Source organism: Lissotriton helveticus, chromosome 4_1 (assembly GCF_964261635.1).
Source record: "Lissotriton helveticus chromosome 4_1, aLisHel1.1, whole genome shotgun sequence".
In the NCBI taxonomy this organism is placed as follows: Eukaryota; Metazoa; Chordata; class Amphibia; order Caudata; family Salamandridae; genus Lissotriton; species Lissotriton helveticus.
Window position 1 is genome coordinate 566,999,066 of NC_136063.1, and position 17,269 is coordinate 567,016,334.

Sequence of the window (17,269 nt, forward strand, 5' to 3'; positions counted from 1 at the left end):
GGCTTTGCCAATGAGTTTTAGTGATGCTGTACAACATCCTCAATGCTGAGCAGGATGGCTAAAAAGAAGAAGCATTTGCAATGCAATAGGTCTCGCATTTACAAGAGTTTGAGATATTGGCATTGTAAATGACAATGCCTTTTATTTATGTGTTGTTTTTAAAACAAATAAATAAAAGGCATTGTCATTTACAATACCAGAACCTTAAACTCTCGCAAATGCGAGACCTATTGCATTGCAAATGCGTTCGGCGCCCGTGTTATATAGATTTTTTTGAAAGCGTTAGGAGGGGTCATGTCCTTCCCGCAACAGCAGGCAGAACAAAGCTATTTAAAAAATAGTGCTCAGAGGCTGTAAGTAAAGCCTACTGATAACAACCGTGTAACAGGTGGTGTCCTTATGGAAGGTTACAAAATGAGACCAGGCGGTACTAAGGACAAACTACTAAGCCTATTGACCAATAAAAAGAAGTTCATACCTGACTACAGCATGCATCGCAGAGTCTCGACCTAAAAATTGGGCAGATTTTTTTCACACTAAATTTTAAGATTAAAGAACACACGTAATGAACCTCGCCAGCATCAAATTAACAATCCGGTGTAGTTTAAAAAAAAAAAAAGTACAACCCTCAAGTGCAGTAGATTACACTACAGTCTGGTTAAGTTTATATGGTGTGCGTATATTGAGATCCATAAACTGCATTCCTTCTAATTACATAAAAAGCACCGTCCCAACTTAACACAAGCACACCTTTTATTAACAGCATTAAAAAAACAAGCATTTGCAATGCAATAGGTCTCGCATTTGTGAGAGTTTAAGCTATTGGAATTGTAAATGACAATGCCTTTTATTTTTGTGTTTTGAAAGCTTGCAAGCGATGCGTAAACATGCACTTTTTACTTATAGTCGTTGCTTACAAGAATCAAGACTGGCAGTAACTGCACAATTTTTACTGCCAGCCTTGCTTCTCATAAGCAAGGACTATTGTTACGCACCGCTTGCAGGCTTTCAAAACATATAAATAAAAGGCTTTTTTTATTTACAATGTCAATATCTCAAACTCTGGCGAATGCGAGTCCTATTGCATTTGCACTGCAATAGGTCTCGCATTTGCAAGAGTTGGAGCTTGTGGCGTTGAAAATGACAATGTTTTTTACCTTTTGTATTTTTTATGCAGTGGAGTGATGTTTGCATAGCGTAATTGCGTTTGTATGACCTTGCGGCGCTGGAGAACCAGAAAATGGGAAATACATTATGAGGTAGGGAAGACCAGAGTAATGTAGGCTGGGAAAAAAACATCATCATCCTGGAAATAGCATACACTCATAGGGAATGCAAGATTAAGTAAAGCATGTGAAATATAAGCAGGAACAACATAGTTAAAGATGTCCCCACCACCTTTGACAGCTCCTTTTTAAATAAAAATGGGCAAGTCTGTTGTGCATTGAGAAGACCCCAGAGGTTGAAAATTAAAAGACATGGATATTAGTAAAATATGTTTGGTAGAATGCAGTCAAAGTACTTCGACAGTAGGTCGAAAGAATCACAGGGGTCCCACACCACATATTGAGGGGTTTCGTTATTTATGACATCACCAATGCATCTAAAGTCCTGTGTTAACAATGTGAAAGTAACACAGATTATGCAAATGTTTGACAATGCGCTAAATACGGGTAAACAATAAAATGATGCTTGAGAACGCCAGCAACTAAGAATTCACCTGAAAGCACTTAAATCATTATGGAGGGTGAACTTTGTATCCCTAACTTAAAAAAAGTCTGTGTTCTATTTGGCTGAAAGTCAATCAACACACGATTTACTAGTGTCATTAAGTGGCCTGCTGTAGAGATGTAATCCTCCCGTATATGTCATGCGGAAGTCTACCAACTGGAAACGGAGCTGCAATTACCATAGATACATTTTTTTACCGTGTCTGTGATACCGGTAAATGCATTACATCACCCCAAACATTAAACAAATTGTTCATCTCATTATGACGGTCACATCTGCAGTCAGTGCCAAGAGTTAACGCAGAGGTGAACGAAGAAAGGAACATCCCAGTGGCTGTCTGGAGTCTTTTACGACAGAGGCAAGCAGCTCGTCCATAGTATGCAAGTCACAGAAATCCCGAGTGAAGCAACAGCCACTAACTGTAATTTATATGTCCTCCACCATGCAAAACAAGATTTAAAAAGAAAATGAAACTATAGCAGCAGTGGAGTTACTCCCGAAACAAACATTTTACTCCTTGTCAAAAATACAATGCATCGCAGCTCTGCATTATAACACGTAAACACCAACATTCTAGTAAGAATACTTGCACGTTAAAAAAGCATTGGAAATGCATGCAGTGTGGTCCTGCCACCGTACATGCGCGCTCCAAGGCTGGGGAGGGGAGGGATGGTGGGGGGTTTGAGAGGGGCTGGAGCAAGGGTGGGCTGAAGCAAGGAGAGGCTACTTAAATAAAGTAAGAATACTTACACGTTAAAAAAGCATTGGAAATGCATTCCGTGTGGTCCTGACGCCGTACGTGCACGCTCCAAGGCTGGAGAAGTGGGTGAGGGGGGGGCTGGAGCAAGGGTGGGCTGAAGCGATGAGAAAGTAAGAAAAATGGGCCAGCAAGGGACTTTATTCAAATTGTTAATATCAGCAACTAGGGGACTCTTAATTAATTAAGAACCCACACTACTGAACATTAGTGGCTGAGAATAAAAGATATTTCTAAAACAAGAGGATAATGTTACCACACTAACAAAATAAATGAATACAATAACCAGGTTTTTAAGTCAAAAGATTATTATTTTCTTAAAGACAAAAGAATTTGTGATTTAACAGGGTACAGAAAAATGCATTTCAGATATACAAGGGGTATCTTATACACTCCTATAATACATCAGAAAGTAGGTCCAAACTGCTGAAATGAAATAACACAATGGCTTCAACTCCAAGAGTAAATGAAAATCAATCGTGGTTGATGAGTAACGTGCAGAATTGGACTCAATAGTCGACGTTTCGGTCTTTGCGATATTATTTCATAAGACCATCATCAGGACATAGGCTTTATGCATCTAAGTGATGACCCTTCCACACCATGGAAAATCCACTTCCTATTTGGGTCAGTGGCATTGACTGATATAGTTCAGGTGGTGAGGACAGTCTGTCAATATTAGATCAGGAACTTAAATGTAGAAAATGCTTAGGACATATTTTGAAGACAGCCACCATTCCCTTTCATAGGGTTTACTACTTCAATTGTAGCTGGTAGGACGTCACGATTCCACACCATGGAAAATCCTTTTTTTCTTTTTATTTACAAGTCTGAGATAGATTGGTAAATAAAAAAAAGTGTCACAGTCCTGTACCCCCTCCCCTCCAAAAGTGGCTGAGTGGAAGCAACACTGAGGACGCAAGTAGGGGTAAAGCTACACAGAGGGCACGAGTGGGGGAGACGCCATCAAATAAGAATCAGGCAAATTAGAGGTACAATAATGGCAACCATTTGCAAGCAACGGTACCCACTGTAAAATCTGGTATGCTGGCAATAGATCTTTTGCAACCAGACCGCGCATTGTCTGGTAAACTTGACCTAAATTTGTACCTACCTTGGCAGTGCATAGCCACTCCTAAGACCAGCCTACAGTCTTTGACAGGGGATCAGTCACATCCCCCTATACCTCTCTAGAAGGGGGGTGGACTGATCTCCTAGAGAGCCACCAAGACACACACACTGTCTCACTCCACAAGTAGGAACAGTCTCTCTTCAGCATAACACTCAACCAACCTAGTAAGTGGATAAGCCACTCTTGATCTTGGTTTTGCACACAGCTCCACGTAGGGTCAGAATATTTGCTCCTGGGTGGAATTGCACCTGCATATAGGTTATAGCCACTCTAGAAAGTGGACCTAGACTCTACTAAAATTAACTTTTTTACCTCCTTTCAGAGTAGCAATGTCTCTTCCTCGAAAAGCCCATAGTCACAATTTAGGTAGAGAGTGTATTTCTGGTACCGAAAACAGCCGTTCTAGTAGGTGAGGTTAGCCTAGTCTAATTATAACCAGGGCCACTGGAAGTATGCAACACTTTGGCAACAGATTTGATTTTGTTAGCATAGTTATTGATTTGCCTTACCCATCCTCTGCTGCACAATCTGCAGATTTTTAACAAGAATGCCTAGCTCAGATGGATTAAAAGTCATTGAAATGGCGACGTTTTGCGCACGGTGGAAGGCCCTTCACAAATGTTAACTGGTCATCTTTCAATTGCTTATTTCTTTGACTTGGTTGTTAAACTGGCTGGTACTAATGAGGTGAGAGCTTTCCCCAGACAGTATTATCATTTGCAAAAATTACAAAATAATGAAGGCATGTTCTATGTTGCTTAGGTCCACGAGGAGAGACCACAGCCAGAGACTTGGACTTGCTAATCCGATGTCAAAATGTAGTTTTCAGCGTTTTTACCCTTCGGACAACAGAGACGCTGATGCAGAACGGAGGCATCTCTGTGGGGTGTGGCATAATGTATTTACTGATCTGTACTGGTCCCACCCTGTGCAAAGTCTTGTGTAGAATACACATAGATTTAAACTGGATCCTAGCTGAAATGGGCAACCAGTGCAGTTGTTCTCTAATGATTTGACTAATGGCACAGAATTTGGGTAGTTTTAGTAATAGCCGGGCGACAGCATTTTGCTAAGTCTGTAGTTTTGTATCACACTCTTTTTGGCTCTAAGGTAGAGAGTTACAGTAGTCAATTTTTGACAAAATCAGAGCTGTAACAACCATTTTCCTAAGGGGGCAACAGGATGAAAGGGAGGATTTTCCAAAGGGTTTTCAAGGTGTAGAAGCAGGATGAGGTAATGCTATTGTCCTGATCTGATGGAGAAAGATGATCGTCTGTCAGAACTCCAAGGTTTTTTACCTTCTTTACGAGCTAGGGGCAATGCCCTGCTGTCTCGGGCCACCAGTCTGAGTTCCAGAGAGAAATGTCCCTTCCAAACATGATCACTTCCGTCTTCCCAGTGTTCAATTTTAAGCAATTGTTCTGCATCCAGCTAATAATATGGCTCATGCAAAGGTTAAAACGTGCTGCCACAGTCTCTGGTTTGGGGGGCTAGTGAGACAACATTGTGCAACTTTATTTTTGTTTTGCCAGTGTAAAATATCCGTGAGACGTTCTCTTGAATCTTTTTAAATTTTTTAGATCTCGCTTGAGACAAATGTGCTGTTGCTGGTGAGATCTGTTATGTTAAAAGAAAAACAGTGGCCTAGAGCTCATTCATTACTTTCTATTGGCTGGCTTCACCATATCTCTCAGATCCTTGCTTCTCATTGGTCAGCACGTGCTGGTTTCACTTGCTCTTTTCATGTGCTTGTCTCTTCGACAGAGCGTGGACCAAGTACTGATTATTGTCTTTATTAGTGTCCTTCCACTACTTGTGCTCAGATTCGGGTACTTTTTGTTTCCTTGTTGCCCCCCCCCCCTTATTGCCTCCTCGTCATTGTTGCTTGTACCCTCCAAGCCTCCTGTTGTTGTTTGCCCCATCTTCACACTCCCGTTGTTGCTTTCCACCTTCCCGCTCTTTGTACTTTCTTGTCTCCCCAAACAGAAAAAAAGCCATCGAGCACCTTCATCTTGAATGCTAACCTTGCTACACAGCATGCTTAAACATTGACGAAGTAGGCAAGACCTATTGACTTTGCTAGTGCTCGTATAAATCTTTCTTAGGCTCCCTCCAGACACTGAATTTGTGCTCTTTGTCACAGCAGGAAGTACTGGGGCTGGCTCCGAGCTGGAAAACCCATAGCATGGGCACAATTAAGTGTGGGATCTCCCCAATACAACACATGTCAAAGACACCCTGCCCTTCTATGAAAGTCTTAACCGACAACCTAGCAATAACCACTGGATTAACCATTAACCTTGAGTTCAGGAGCAGCTTTCTGCCTAGCGTACAAAGCTTTAACGCCTCTTCTGGGGTACTAAGCGCAATATAAATGCAATTACTATCACAATACAATAAGTGTAACTGACTGTCGTTCTATTCAGTCTAACACTATGTAAATAGTGATTGTTTTTTTGCTCTGTCTCTTGACAGTTGTTTTTTTTCATGTGGGCTTTGTTTAATTGTTATTTCTCTTCATGTTATCTCATTCCTTACTTTATTTTATGTTGGCACTCACATTTTTCTTGTCTCTACGTAAAACGCTGTAATGGCCATTTGGCCTTGTTCACACTATACAAAACTATTAAAAAAAATAATAATTTATAGCCACGATTTTTTTCAACAAAATGTTCTTCTAGACCATGACTAGCTTATGTTAGTTCTGGACCTGAAAGCAATATTGATCTAATTTGAAGAACATGTTTAAAACTTATGAAACAAGTTTCAGTGCTGCAACAGAAAATGTGTGTATTTAAATATGTGTGGTTGGTAAATGATGTTGCAAGATCTTTTCGTTGAATGTATGACATAGTTATATCTAAGCTAAACATAGAATGAAGCAGCTAGGTAGGAAGTGAAGGAGAGTGAGGTCTTGGTTCTACCCAATAGCCATAGTTAGCACGGAGTGTGCGAACTAGCAGGAGCACATCTTGCACCCGCCTCTGAACTGCAGCCTTCAGAATGATATATGCAAAATTACCTTTTTCACACAGTCCAAGATGCATAAATAGGCATTTCACACTATGTGCCCCCAATTTCTGCTAGGTTTTACTTGGTGAGAATCCAGAAGGAAACCCCTCACGAATGATAATACGAATTCAGGTACAAATTGAAGTTAACACTTCTAGAATTAGCGGTGCAACCTGTTCAGGGCTTGAGTGAGACAGTGGGTAAAAGAGCAAGAGTAAGTATGAAATAGCCAGAGCGTAAGTAATATGACAGAAAGAGCATTAGAATGAGTGAAAGAATTTGTTTGAGTGAGAGAGCATGCCAGAGGGTGTAAGAATACAGATGGCCCTCAAACAATGTGAACAGAAGACTCTACAGTTCGAAACCGGTGCAGTAACAAGGTCAGATATGCGGCGAAGGCTGAGCTGGCATGCTGGAGGTGGCTTCCCACAGGGACTTGTTAGGTAGAGGAGCAACTGAAGTGTTGAAATCATGTGGCAAATGCTTGTTCACACATTAGCTCTGATTGGCATATTTATATTATTTAGACATTTACAGGTTTGTTACATATATTGCTTAGATGTTTACACACAGCTCTGCTGACAGCTTGTTGTTTCTCTGCACTATTCTTCGGGCACAATAACTTTAAAGAAATTTCGAATTACTTGTTCTGTGGCATGTTAATCCTAGTGGATGTATTCTCCTGTCACGTAAATTCCAGTGAACGTTTTTCTGGAATAATAAATTAGACGGCCATTACAGCTCTTGTCATAGCATATATGACGGGTGTTATTTCCCTTGATAAAAAGCATAGCTTCATCTCCTAGATTATCATGATACATCCTATGCCGCTAACAAATTCTTCCATGCACCTGAACAGCATCCTACACTGTACAAATCAATAACAAAGTACGTATATGGTTTTGCCTCAGAGCAATATTTTATCTGGGTGTGCTGGCAGATTGTGAAATATTGGATTATTTCAGAAGCTCCACCACACTGAATTTCCCCTAAAAGCTGTGGGTTTTAGCAGGGCTACTAATAGTGAAGTACTTACCTTTCAGCGCATTTCTTTAAAGAATGAAACGGAGAGGTTGTCTCCCGGTCATCCTTAGAAGTTGCATGTTTAGTCACACTGTGATTGCCTTTGAGTTTTATTTGTGTGCACAGCTTGGAAAAGAACCCACACAGATGCTGTGCTGCCGCACACCAAGGACAATAATTTGAGGGAACTTTGATCAGTGCACATCCAGAGGCGAGATCAGTCACTCCTGGATTCTTACGCTGTTCTGTCACTTTCTGACAGTAATACAATTTGTCACACAGCTCTCTCAGACAAAATATGGGCAGAAGAGTTTCAAGCCTTGTCTGTGATAGAGTACCCTTATCAGTTCACGGAATCTAAACACTTGACTCACCTTTGCAACAGGCTTGAAATGACTGTCTGAAGCAGCCAGCTGCTGACTACTGGCCACCGAAGGACTCTAGCATACAGTCCACACCTGCATATCCTGGCTAGCCATATACTATGACCACTCCTTAAAACCATTTTACGACCTTAATAGAAAGGATTACTGTAATGCAGTCGAACCTGACAGATCCCCGACCCTCTGCGATGTTTTCTATGCCATGTCTAATCTGTTCCATAAAACCTCAGAATGGATTACCCTATTCTGTAACCTTCAAGGTGGACTGTAACATACAAGAAAACCACGAAAACATCTGCATAGCCGATCAAGGCTGCCAGCCTACCACTAATCATAAACTGTGCACCTATCTCAAAGTTATTTATTCATCACACCAATAAACGCTATATCCCATAACAAAACAACTGCACCCCTCTGGTCACGAATAACCTGCAACCACTTCCCACACAGGACTGAAACAAGAACAGCACCCTTCCAAACACACCCTCTACAGAGCATCACATGCTACCGGTGTGGCTAAGGACTTAAGCGCCCCCACAAAGGGGTAGTAAGCGCTGTACCGATATTACAATACAATACAATACAACACAATACAATCTACATCCATGGTGATATAAGATAGTTTAGAAAGATTCCTTTAAAAAAAGATGAAACAAACATTTCAGAAGTAAGACCTGCTAGGCACATCATAATGAAGTAATACATTTAAATCAATACAGAACGTATGCATCTTTAATGAGAACCATACTGCTTGACTCCTGTGTAATGCTGTTAGTAACAAAATACATATACAGCCACACCATACACAACGGCATGGTCTTAAAAATAATCTAAATGCAAACACACACAAGTAGTGTTTCTAGTCCTCTCTTAAGGTGTCATGTTCAGACATGCCCTTTTTTATGATTTTTTTTTACCAGAGGATTCTAGATTTATTGTAATGTTATATAACCTGAAAATTGCTACCAGTGTTTAATTATATGTTGACTGTCTGAAGAGAGCCTAATTCAGAGAGATTTAAAGCTGTTATGTTTTTTTCTGTCATTCACGAAAACAGCATGTTTTCACAACAGTCTCCGCCACATTTTGGGCAGCAAGCAAATACCAGCATGTACAATAACAATATGAACATCAATGTATCTATGGCAACGAATTCAAGTGGCATGAATAACATGAATCAGATGGCAGGACAGATCAGCATGACCTCAGTGACCTCGGTGCCTACATCAGGCCTGTCCTCCATGGGTTCGGAGCAGGTAAGCCATCAAACAAATGTGTTCATATACCTGTTTAAGACAATCTGGTTGAAAATAAATTGACAAAAATAAGGTTATAATGAAAAGAAAATGTAAACTATATGTAAAGATTCTGTAATGTCTTTTTGAAGTATCTTACCCCATGGGAAAAATGTATTGTTCTTAGAAGGCGTAACTCCATGTTTTAGAAATATTTTACAAGCGCCTGCACCCCCATGAGCTCACATTGCTAAATTCATATTAATATTATTCCAAGATGGCCAAATTGATCTGATACTCCCTCTTACAGTTGACAGGGTTATTGTATTTTTCCTCTTTAAAGAGATTTGCTATTGCTGGATGGGAAGGAAAGATTATTATTCTTTTTTTAATGGATTTATTTATTAATGGTTTGCTACATGTTGACTTCCATGCCATTTGTGATGCCACAGTGGGAGCTTAACTTGGTCTTGACGTTTCTCATGTGTGCGTGCTTCGAACCAAAGCGCAGCTGCTCGTTGTATCTCCTACCTCTGAAAACTATCTTCCTCATTGAGATTACCTCAGCTCTTAACGTGAGTGAGTTTCAGACACTTTCGGTGCACCGACCACCTACACCTTTCTAAGATGGTCGCCTTTCCAGTGTTTGTTGCTAAATTGAAGATGGCGCCAATCTTTTTTACTTTAAAACAATTTCCTGCCTAATCCCTTTATGAGGAGACATCACAACACTTTAATATCATTTTTTTATCATGTTCATCGCCCATCTATTTATTCTTTTCCTCTTTGTTGCCATCTTATTCTGCAGCAGTATTTGTCATTGGATTCTCACCTGGGTGACTATGTGATGGGCTCTTTCTCACCTTTACTCAGAGCAGTGTTGGTGCCTTGCTTATCAACACCTGTGCCATTCACCATCAGCAATCAAGTAATACCAGCATTGCCAGGAAGGTTATTCTGCCCTTTGTGGCTTTTTTCTACTGATTGGGACTCTCTTAAGTAGACACTTGACCCCATTCTCATCTCCTGCTCCGGACATCCAATGCTTTAAACACTGTTTAAAGACAGACCTGGCTGTCGGGCGCCTCCCTAAAGCCGAACCCAACCAATAATTCATGTTATTTGCAAAGAACAACAAACAAGATACAGGCTCAAATGGCCTGAACCATGACGACTTCGAACCCCAACTTTCAACAAATGCCAAGTCACCTGAACACATTGCCAAATGCAAACAAATATGGTCTGGTACCAGCCCTAAAACAAAGTGTCGCCATGTCTTCGAGAAACTGACGTCTGAACTGCATACTCCCGCTTCTGGACAGCAGTCATACCTTACTCCATGGCCTACCAGACTCTATACTGGCATCCCTTAGGAGCATCCTACACTACACAGCACGTCTCATCCAGGGCCTGAAAGAAATATGACTATATCACCCCCATCCTGATGGAACTCCATTGGCTCCCACCAACTTCAAACCCAGCTGCATTGCTTCATCATTTACAAAGCTTTCATAACCAGCACACCAATTGTCTTGCAGTCAAGCTCACCATTTCTGGAGGTTCTTGGCACACCCACAGCCATGACATCTTCAGACTGCAAACTAAGAAGTGTAAAAAAGAAAAGCAAGACAGCAGGTGTTTTTCCATCTATGCACCCAGGATCTGGAACAATATTACCCTATTCATCAGGTCTGCTCTAACGCTGCTTCAATTTAGGAAAGAGTTGAAGACACACCCTTTTAAAGAGTACTACATCACAACACATTACCCATCCACAACCCAGCTTTCTCTCCTATTACTGATTGACTTCATGTTGGCCTTTGACCAGCTCTACTGGGCTGGCTATGTTCGCGCTATAGAAATACCATTTACATACATTCATGCATACTTGTATTAAGTGCAGAGTGGCATTGTGGCTGCTAGGATAAATCATCCTTTCTCCGGGTCGACCAGAAGGGTTATGGAGAGATTTTCAAAGCATCCAGTCCATATCAGCAGGACCCCTGCTAGAGGCAGTGTGCCTTCTCCACTCCCTCCTTGAAAATTTAGTTTTTTTATTCACATTTTCCCAAATCAGTGGGTGTAAATTAAATTACACATTTTTTGGCATATATCTTTTGCTGCTTAATATTAGTAGAGCTTAACATCATTCACAATAAAAGTTAATCTGATTGAGACTTCTTGCCACAGATTCCTCACCTTTGAATTATCCCCAGGCGCCAGACTGGATCCAGAAAAGCTCCTACAGCAGTACCTCTGCGCGACTCCGTAGCGGCGTTGTGCACTGGATGTGACGTCTACATTTGTTTTATTCAAAACTTTATTCGGCAATTATTAACTGCCTTAAACGTACAATAAAAGTTAGCATTCATAATAAAATAAATTTCAAATAAAATTCAGTCAATTAAACCCTTCCATATTATCAGCTCAGTAATTCATCACATACGCTAAATAAACAATCATATGCCCTGTACAGTATCTAACACAGTACATTCCCTTAAATAGCTTTCAAAATAAGACCAACATTAAAACATACCAAATGATCATTTAATGCAAACAGATATATCAATGTGTCTGTATAATTTCCTGTGTTCTGTGCAACAAAAAGGGGTTTCAGATGTTGGCTTTGCACTTTCTTATAAAACTTGCAAAACAAGATGAAATGCTGTGTGGTGTTTTTTGGTCATTCCGTCGCAAGCAATCTTATCAGAGGGGCAGGATTTCATCTTAGGAAATGCAACCAAATGATGAGCCATTCTAAATCTAGTTGGGACGTACCGATGTTTGATATTGTTAACATACGTCAAACTGCCAGCCCTCCCTTTCCATCAAAGACCTATAGAAAGCAACCATCGTTTTCCTCAACTCATCATATAATCTGTGTTCAGACCTTTGTTGTAAAAAAAAAAATACATAAACAAAGAGATTCTATCAATGTGTGGACATGTATTTTATTTTGTTGGTTTTGCAGTGATGAAAATAATCTCTCTTAGGGTGATGAAGATGAGAGCGCTATGTGCTTTTTAAAATACCCCTCACACACTAAAAAAATCCAGTAGTGTCATGCTTCATCATTGGGGTCTTCCCGTCCCTCTACGGGGCGGGGCGTGCTACGACCTGACCGACTACGCGGGAGCACTGAAGTGGCGACAGGACTATGTGATGGTGCAAGGTGTCAGTGAAAGTGTAGGGACCTAACAATGTGTGTGAGTACAAAAATTAAAAATCCTCTGGCTAGTAGAAAAAAACAATTTATTAGCTTCTCTAGCTGGGGACGTTAAGAAGGGGGTTTTGGGGTTGAGCCGATCGCTGCAACCTGGTCTACATGTTTCGTAGGCAGTCCCCTACTGCCTACTCATCAGGACCTTCTACTGGTCCCTACGAAAATAAGCTCAGTTGCTAAGTGTTGTCAGCCTGTCTTCCTAAAAACTAACAGTAAAATTCCACTGTTAGTTTTTTGCTTCAGGGCATGAGCTGGCCCCCGGGAAGCAAAAATTATCAAAAATAGTGACCCAAATGTGGTCTCTGTAAAGAAAAGGGAAAAAAAGGGAAACACAGATATTTACATTTATAGCTGTGGATTTTGCGCTTTCATTGTTGTTTGCGCCACAATTTCACTCATCAAATCCATTCACCCATTACACAAAGAATAACTTTAGACTTTATGGACAGAGTGATGGATCAGTCTGCCATCCCCTGGCTGTCCAGCAAAAACTAACAGTGGAATTTTACTGTTAGTTTTTAGGAAGACAGGCTGACAACACTTAGCAACTGAGCTTATTTTCGTAGGGACCAGTAGAAGGTCCTGATGAGTAGGCAGTAGGGGACTGCCTACGAAACATGTAGACCAGGTTGCAGCGATCGGCTCAACCCCAAAACCCCCTTCTTAACGTCTCCAGCTAGAGAAGCTAATAAATTGTTTTTTTCTACTAGCCAGAGGATTTTTAATTTTTGTACTCACACACATTGTTAGGTCCCTACACTTTCACTGACACCTTGCACCATCACATAGTCCTGTCACCACTTCAGTGCTCCCGCGTAGTCGGTCAGGTCGTAGCACGCCCCGCCCCGTAGAGGGACGGGAAGACCCCAATGATGAAGCATGACACTACTGGATTTTTTTAGTGTGTGAGGGGTATTTTAAAAAGCACATAGCGCTCTCATCTTTATCACTCTAAGAGAGAGTATTTTCACTATATTTTCATCACTGCAAAACCAACAAATAAAATACATGTCCACACATTGATAGAATCTCTTTGTTTATGTACATCGTTTTGGAGGGTGATTCTATCAACTCCTCTGTACTTCCCTTATTGTTTTGTAAAAAAAAAATAGCCTTGATGAGATTCTTAGTGATGAGACCTGGTATGGCTCTACCCCTACTGACAAATTAAATATGGAGCTAAACACAGAATCTACATAAGCCAGCCATGGAACACGAGAAACACAATCAAATTTCAAACAATCAGGCATAATAGATTTTGTGAGACTAGTTTCTTATTTTTACCATATAGAAAGCTAGAGAGGCAATGGTCTCATTAAAAGAAGGTCTTCTAGATAAGGTAATCCTGCCTCTTTATGCACAATTAAGTATGAGGCTGAAACTGCTGTCACCTTCTCATTCCAAGGAGCGCTCGATGGCTTGCTCCAGAAGTCCTTGCTGCGAGCGTCCTTTGACCTCGATGTCCAAAGGTAAGTTTCTACATAAGCAGTCAAAGTCGTGGCATTCCCTGACTTCACCACATACGTGCAGCCTCTCTGAAGCCCTTCCTGTCCTCCGGTTGAGGAGTCTGGACGAGAGTCTACCCTGTGCCCTCCAGTATTCCCTGGAGCTGGGGCAACTCTTGACCAGATGAGACAATATTATTAATCCCTTCATGCCATCTTTGGATCTCTGCCTCCCTTTTGTGTGCGTCTCAGCCACAAGGAGGCCAGAGGAGCCTTGACCAAATCCACACCGGCGGGGTCTCCCTCAGTGGAGTTGAGGCCCTCTGGATCCGTAGTCGAATTTGTGTCGGCTCTGGTGCACAGCCCTTCGGGGTTACCATCTGCGATGCCAGTGTCTGATCAGCTATCTCCGACGTAGACTTCGGAAATTTTCGGTACTATGACATCTCTCCGACACTGAGGTGTCGCCACATCGGCACCGGAGGCAGTGTCGGTGGAGCAGTTCACCCATGGCCACTTTCTTCCTCTTTCAGAGGAGCACCCTACTGTTCTTCCTTCAGGAGAAGAAGGTTTTGTTGGAGACTGAGAAGAAATAGAGCTCATTCCACCGACGACTGACACTGCTCAGCCTCCCCTGGAGGTTATTTGGATATCTGAGCTGGGTGAGGCTAGAGGTCTTGAGTCCTCTCCTTCTTCTGGCTGGCTTTCTCCGCCCGGCCTTGTTTCTGAGGTTAGCTCTTGTTTTCACTGAGCTTCTGAGGAGGCTAGCAGTGGTTCTGGAGCTGCAGCTCCCTTCTGTGGAGATGGTCATTGGCCCCTTAGTTGGGGTGCTTCATCAGGGCCAACAGAGCCTGTGCTCCCCTTCAGTGAGACTCTATTTGATATTTTGTTGAGGACTTGGGCTAAACCCATTTTGGGGACCCCAGTGGACCAGTCAATAGCTCGTAGGTACCGTCCTGCCTTATCTGGCAGCCTACTCCATGCAGCTTTGTGGTTCAGGATGCAGCAGCGCCACCCCTACCCCCAACGACAGCTCCCTTTGTAATCTCCCTCAGGACAGGAAGTCTAGTGGGTCTCGATACTTTTGGTAGGCATATTTGTTTTGCCATCTGTTCCATTTTCCATGTTGTAGGATTCGGTCTCGCACCTTTTCCACTCGCTCCCGGATGAGATCCGGAACGATCTTACTCCGTTCCTTCATGATGACCGACAGGCAGCTAAACAAATTGCTGATTTGATGTGACATTGATACCACAAATTCTATTGGGCAAGCCATGGCTCTTTCAGTGGCACTTTGCTGGTGTGCCTGCCTACGCACCTATTGTTTTTTGGAGGCTGTTCAATCCACTTTGGCAAACATGTGTTTCGATGGCCAACCTCTGTTAGGTGCGCACGCTGGTTCAGCTTTGCACTCTTTTCGGGACAGTCAGTGTGGAGCAGGCTCTTCAACCCGTTTTGCTATACTTTCTGCTCCTCTTCTTCCTCCCGTACCGGGTATGGTCTCCCTGAATTCCCCCACAACCCTCTCCCTCCCCCAATCTGTGCCAGCCGCCACTGCCCATTGGATTTTTTCTTTGAGCCTAAGGGTGGAACCCAGGGAGGCTACGGGAGGTATTTTTTATTACTACTGAAACTGTCATTGACCGGTTATGGTCTCTGTTACTTGGGATATATATTGTTTTATGGCCCTATTGGGGTTCAACGCCTGTAATTGCACGGTGTTCTTTTGCGTTTCTACCTAGGTTACCTTTGGGGAATTTTGCATTTATTGTGTGATGCCTTGTTCTACTTTGTATGCTTTGCAGGCATTTTTACATATGTTTTTGGCACTTTAGTACTCCTTATAGGGGACTTCAAATTATGTGGTTTGGTAAGCTGGTGCAAGGGGTTTCTCCTTGCCTCCCCAGCCCCTGTTTTGTTGAGTGTGTTCTCCTCACTAGCCAGGGGTTCTTCCTTACACTCTATCTGGTGCCCTTTCTTTCCTAGCGGATGCAGGGGAAGAGGGTATAATTCTTGGACTTAGGCAGGCAGTATTCCTTCTTTAGTCTCTTTTAGGCATCAACACTTCTTGTGCTAGTTTTTACTATGCGCGTGCAGGAAGGACTCTATCATTTCTATTACTCGCAAGGTTTCTTGTGGACGTACCTTGTCCATATCTTGGCATGGGTGGACTACTCTGGCAACTCTTTCTCTTCTATGCCACCTCATTAACTGTTTTTAATCTGCTTCTGCCATGCACAAGCTGTTGCTTTTCACTTTTGGGAAATGTTTTTGTACTTTGTTGGAAACATTTATATGACACTAATGGTACCAATCCCAACATTTAGTTACTGAACTAATTGTTCTTCAGATGTTGCCTTCTACCCCTCTTAGGAGTGTATGGCTGTGTTCGAGGCATATGGGCTGCAGATGGTACATTTATGAATAGATCGCGATCTATTCATAAATGTACCACTCTGCAGCCCTCTATGCCAAGAACAGATGCATACCGGTAAGTAGCATATTCCTTATTTTATTAGCAATAATGAAAGCAGCATTTATTAAGGGGAGAACATATTAGACCGACACTTCAAAGGCAAATCAATTAGCACGAATTAAAGAAATTAACAGTTTCCATTCCCTAAAATCTATTTCCCTGTCTAAAACTCACTCTGCCTAAAAAAAAGAATAATCATTAAAGACTGCTATCCTTACGGAGGAAGATGGCGGCAGGCTAACGCCGGCTGCGAGAGCACGTCCTCGACCTGGGAGAGACTGCCGAGTGAGACTGCGGTGTCAGTGCCTGCAGCAGCAGCAGCGAGATTCAGGGATCTAAGCGGTGAGATTATGCGGGGCTTTTGTTAGGAAAATAATGGCTCGGGATTTTGACGGTTCTATTTGATTTTCCTTCGAGCTGCCGCCGAGTGGGAACCCAGGGGCGCTAGGACCTTGCGCACGCATGGGACGACCCCGGGAGAGTTACACGAAAGACGCGACGCTACGGGCGGCTGCAGAGCAGCGCGCCGCCTGGAGTTTGGCAAGAGCCTGGTGCAGGACACGAGCGGCGGCGGCGAGGATTTACCTGCATGGCAGCTGTAGAGGCAGGTTAGCGGTGAACACGGTGAGCGTGATCAGTTCCCCTTATGAAAGGCAAAGAGGGGGGCTGCTGAACGATATATTGGTATTTAAGGAAAGTGTGGAGCATCGGGAGCAGATTAGTGCAGCGTCAGTGGTGGAGATAAAGGGTCAGGCTCCAGCAGAGTATAGGAGCCCCGAAGGAATGGACATTGGGACAGCATCAACCATAACGAATATTGAGGAGAGGTCGTGTCCATTGCAGGGGAGTCGG

At 42.5% G+C, this 17,269-nt stretch overlaps 1 protein-coding gene across 12 annotated transcripts in view; it reads left to right on the forward strand.

Annotated features, from left to right (window-relative positions):
• The window catches only part of NCOA2 (nuclear receptor coactivator 2), a 1,089,938-nt gene that overhangs the window by 996,560 nt on the left and 76,109 nt on the right, over positions 1-17,269 (forward strand). For all 12 annotated transcript variants that reach the window (XM_078687164.1, XM_078687175.1, XM_078687166.1 and 9 more), the window contains one exon: positions 9,096-9,294. In XM_078687164.1, the coding sequence (XP_078543290.1) occupies positions 9,096-9,294 (199 nt within the window). The remainder of the gene's footprint in view (positions 1-9,095; positions 9,295-17,269) is intronic.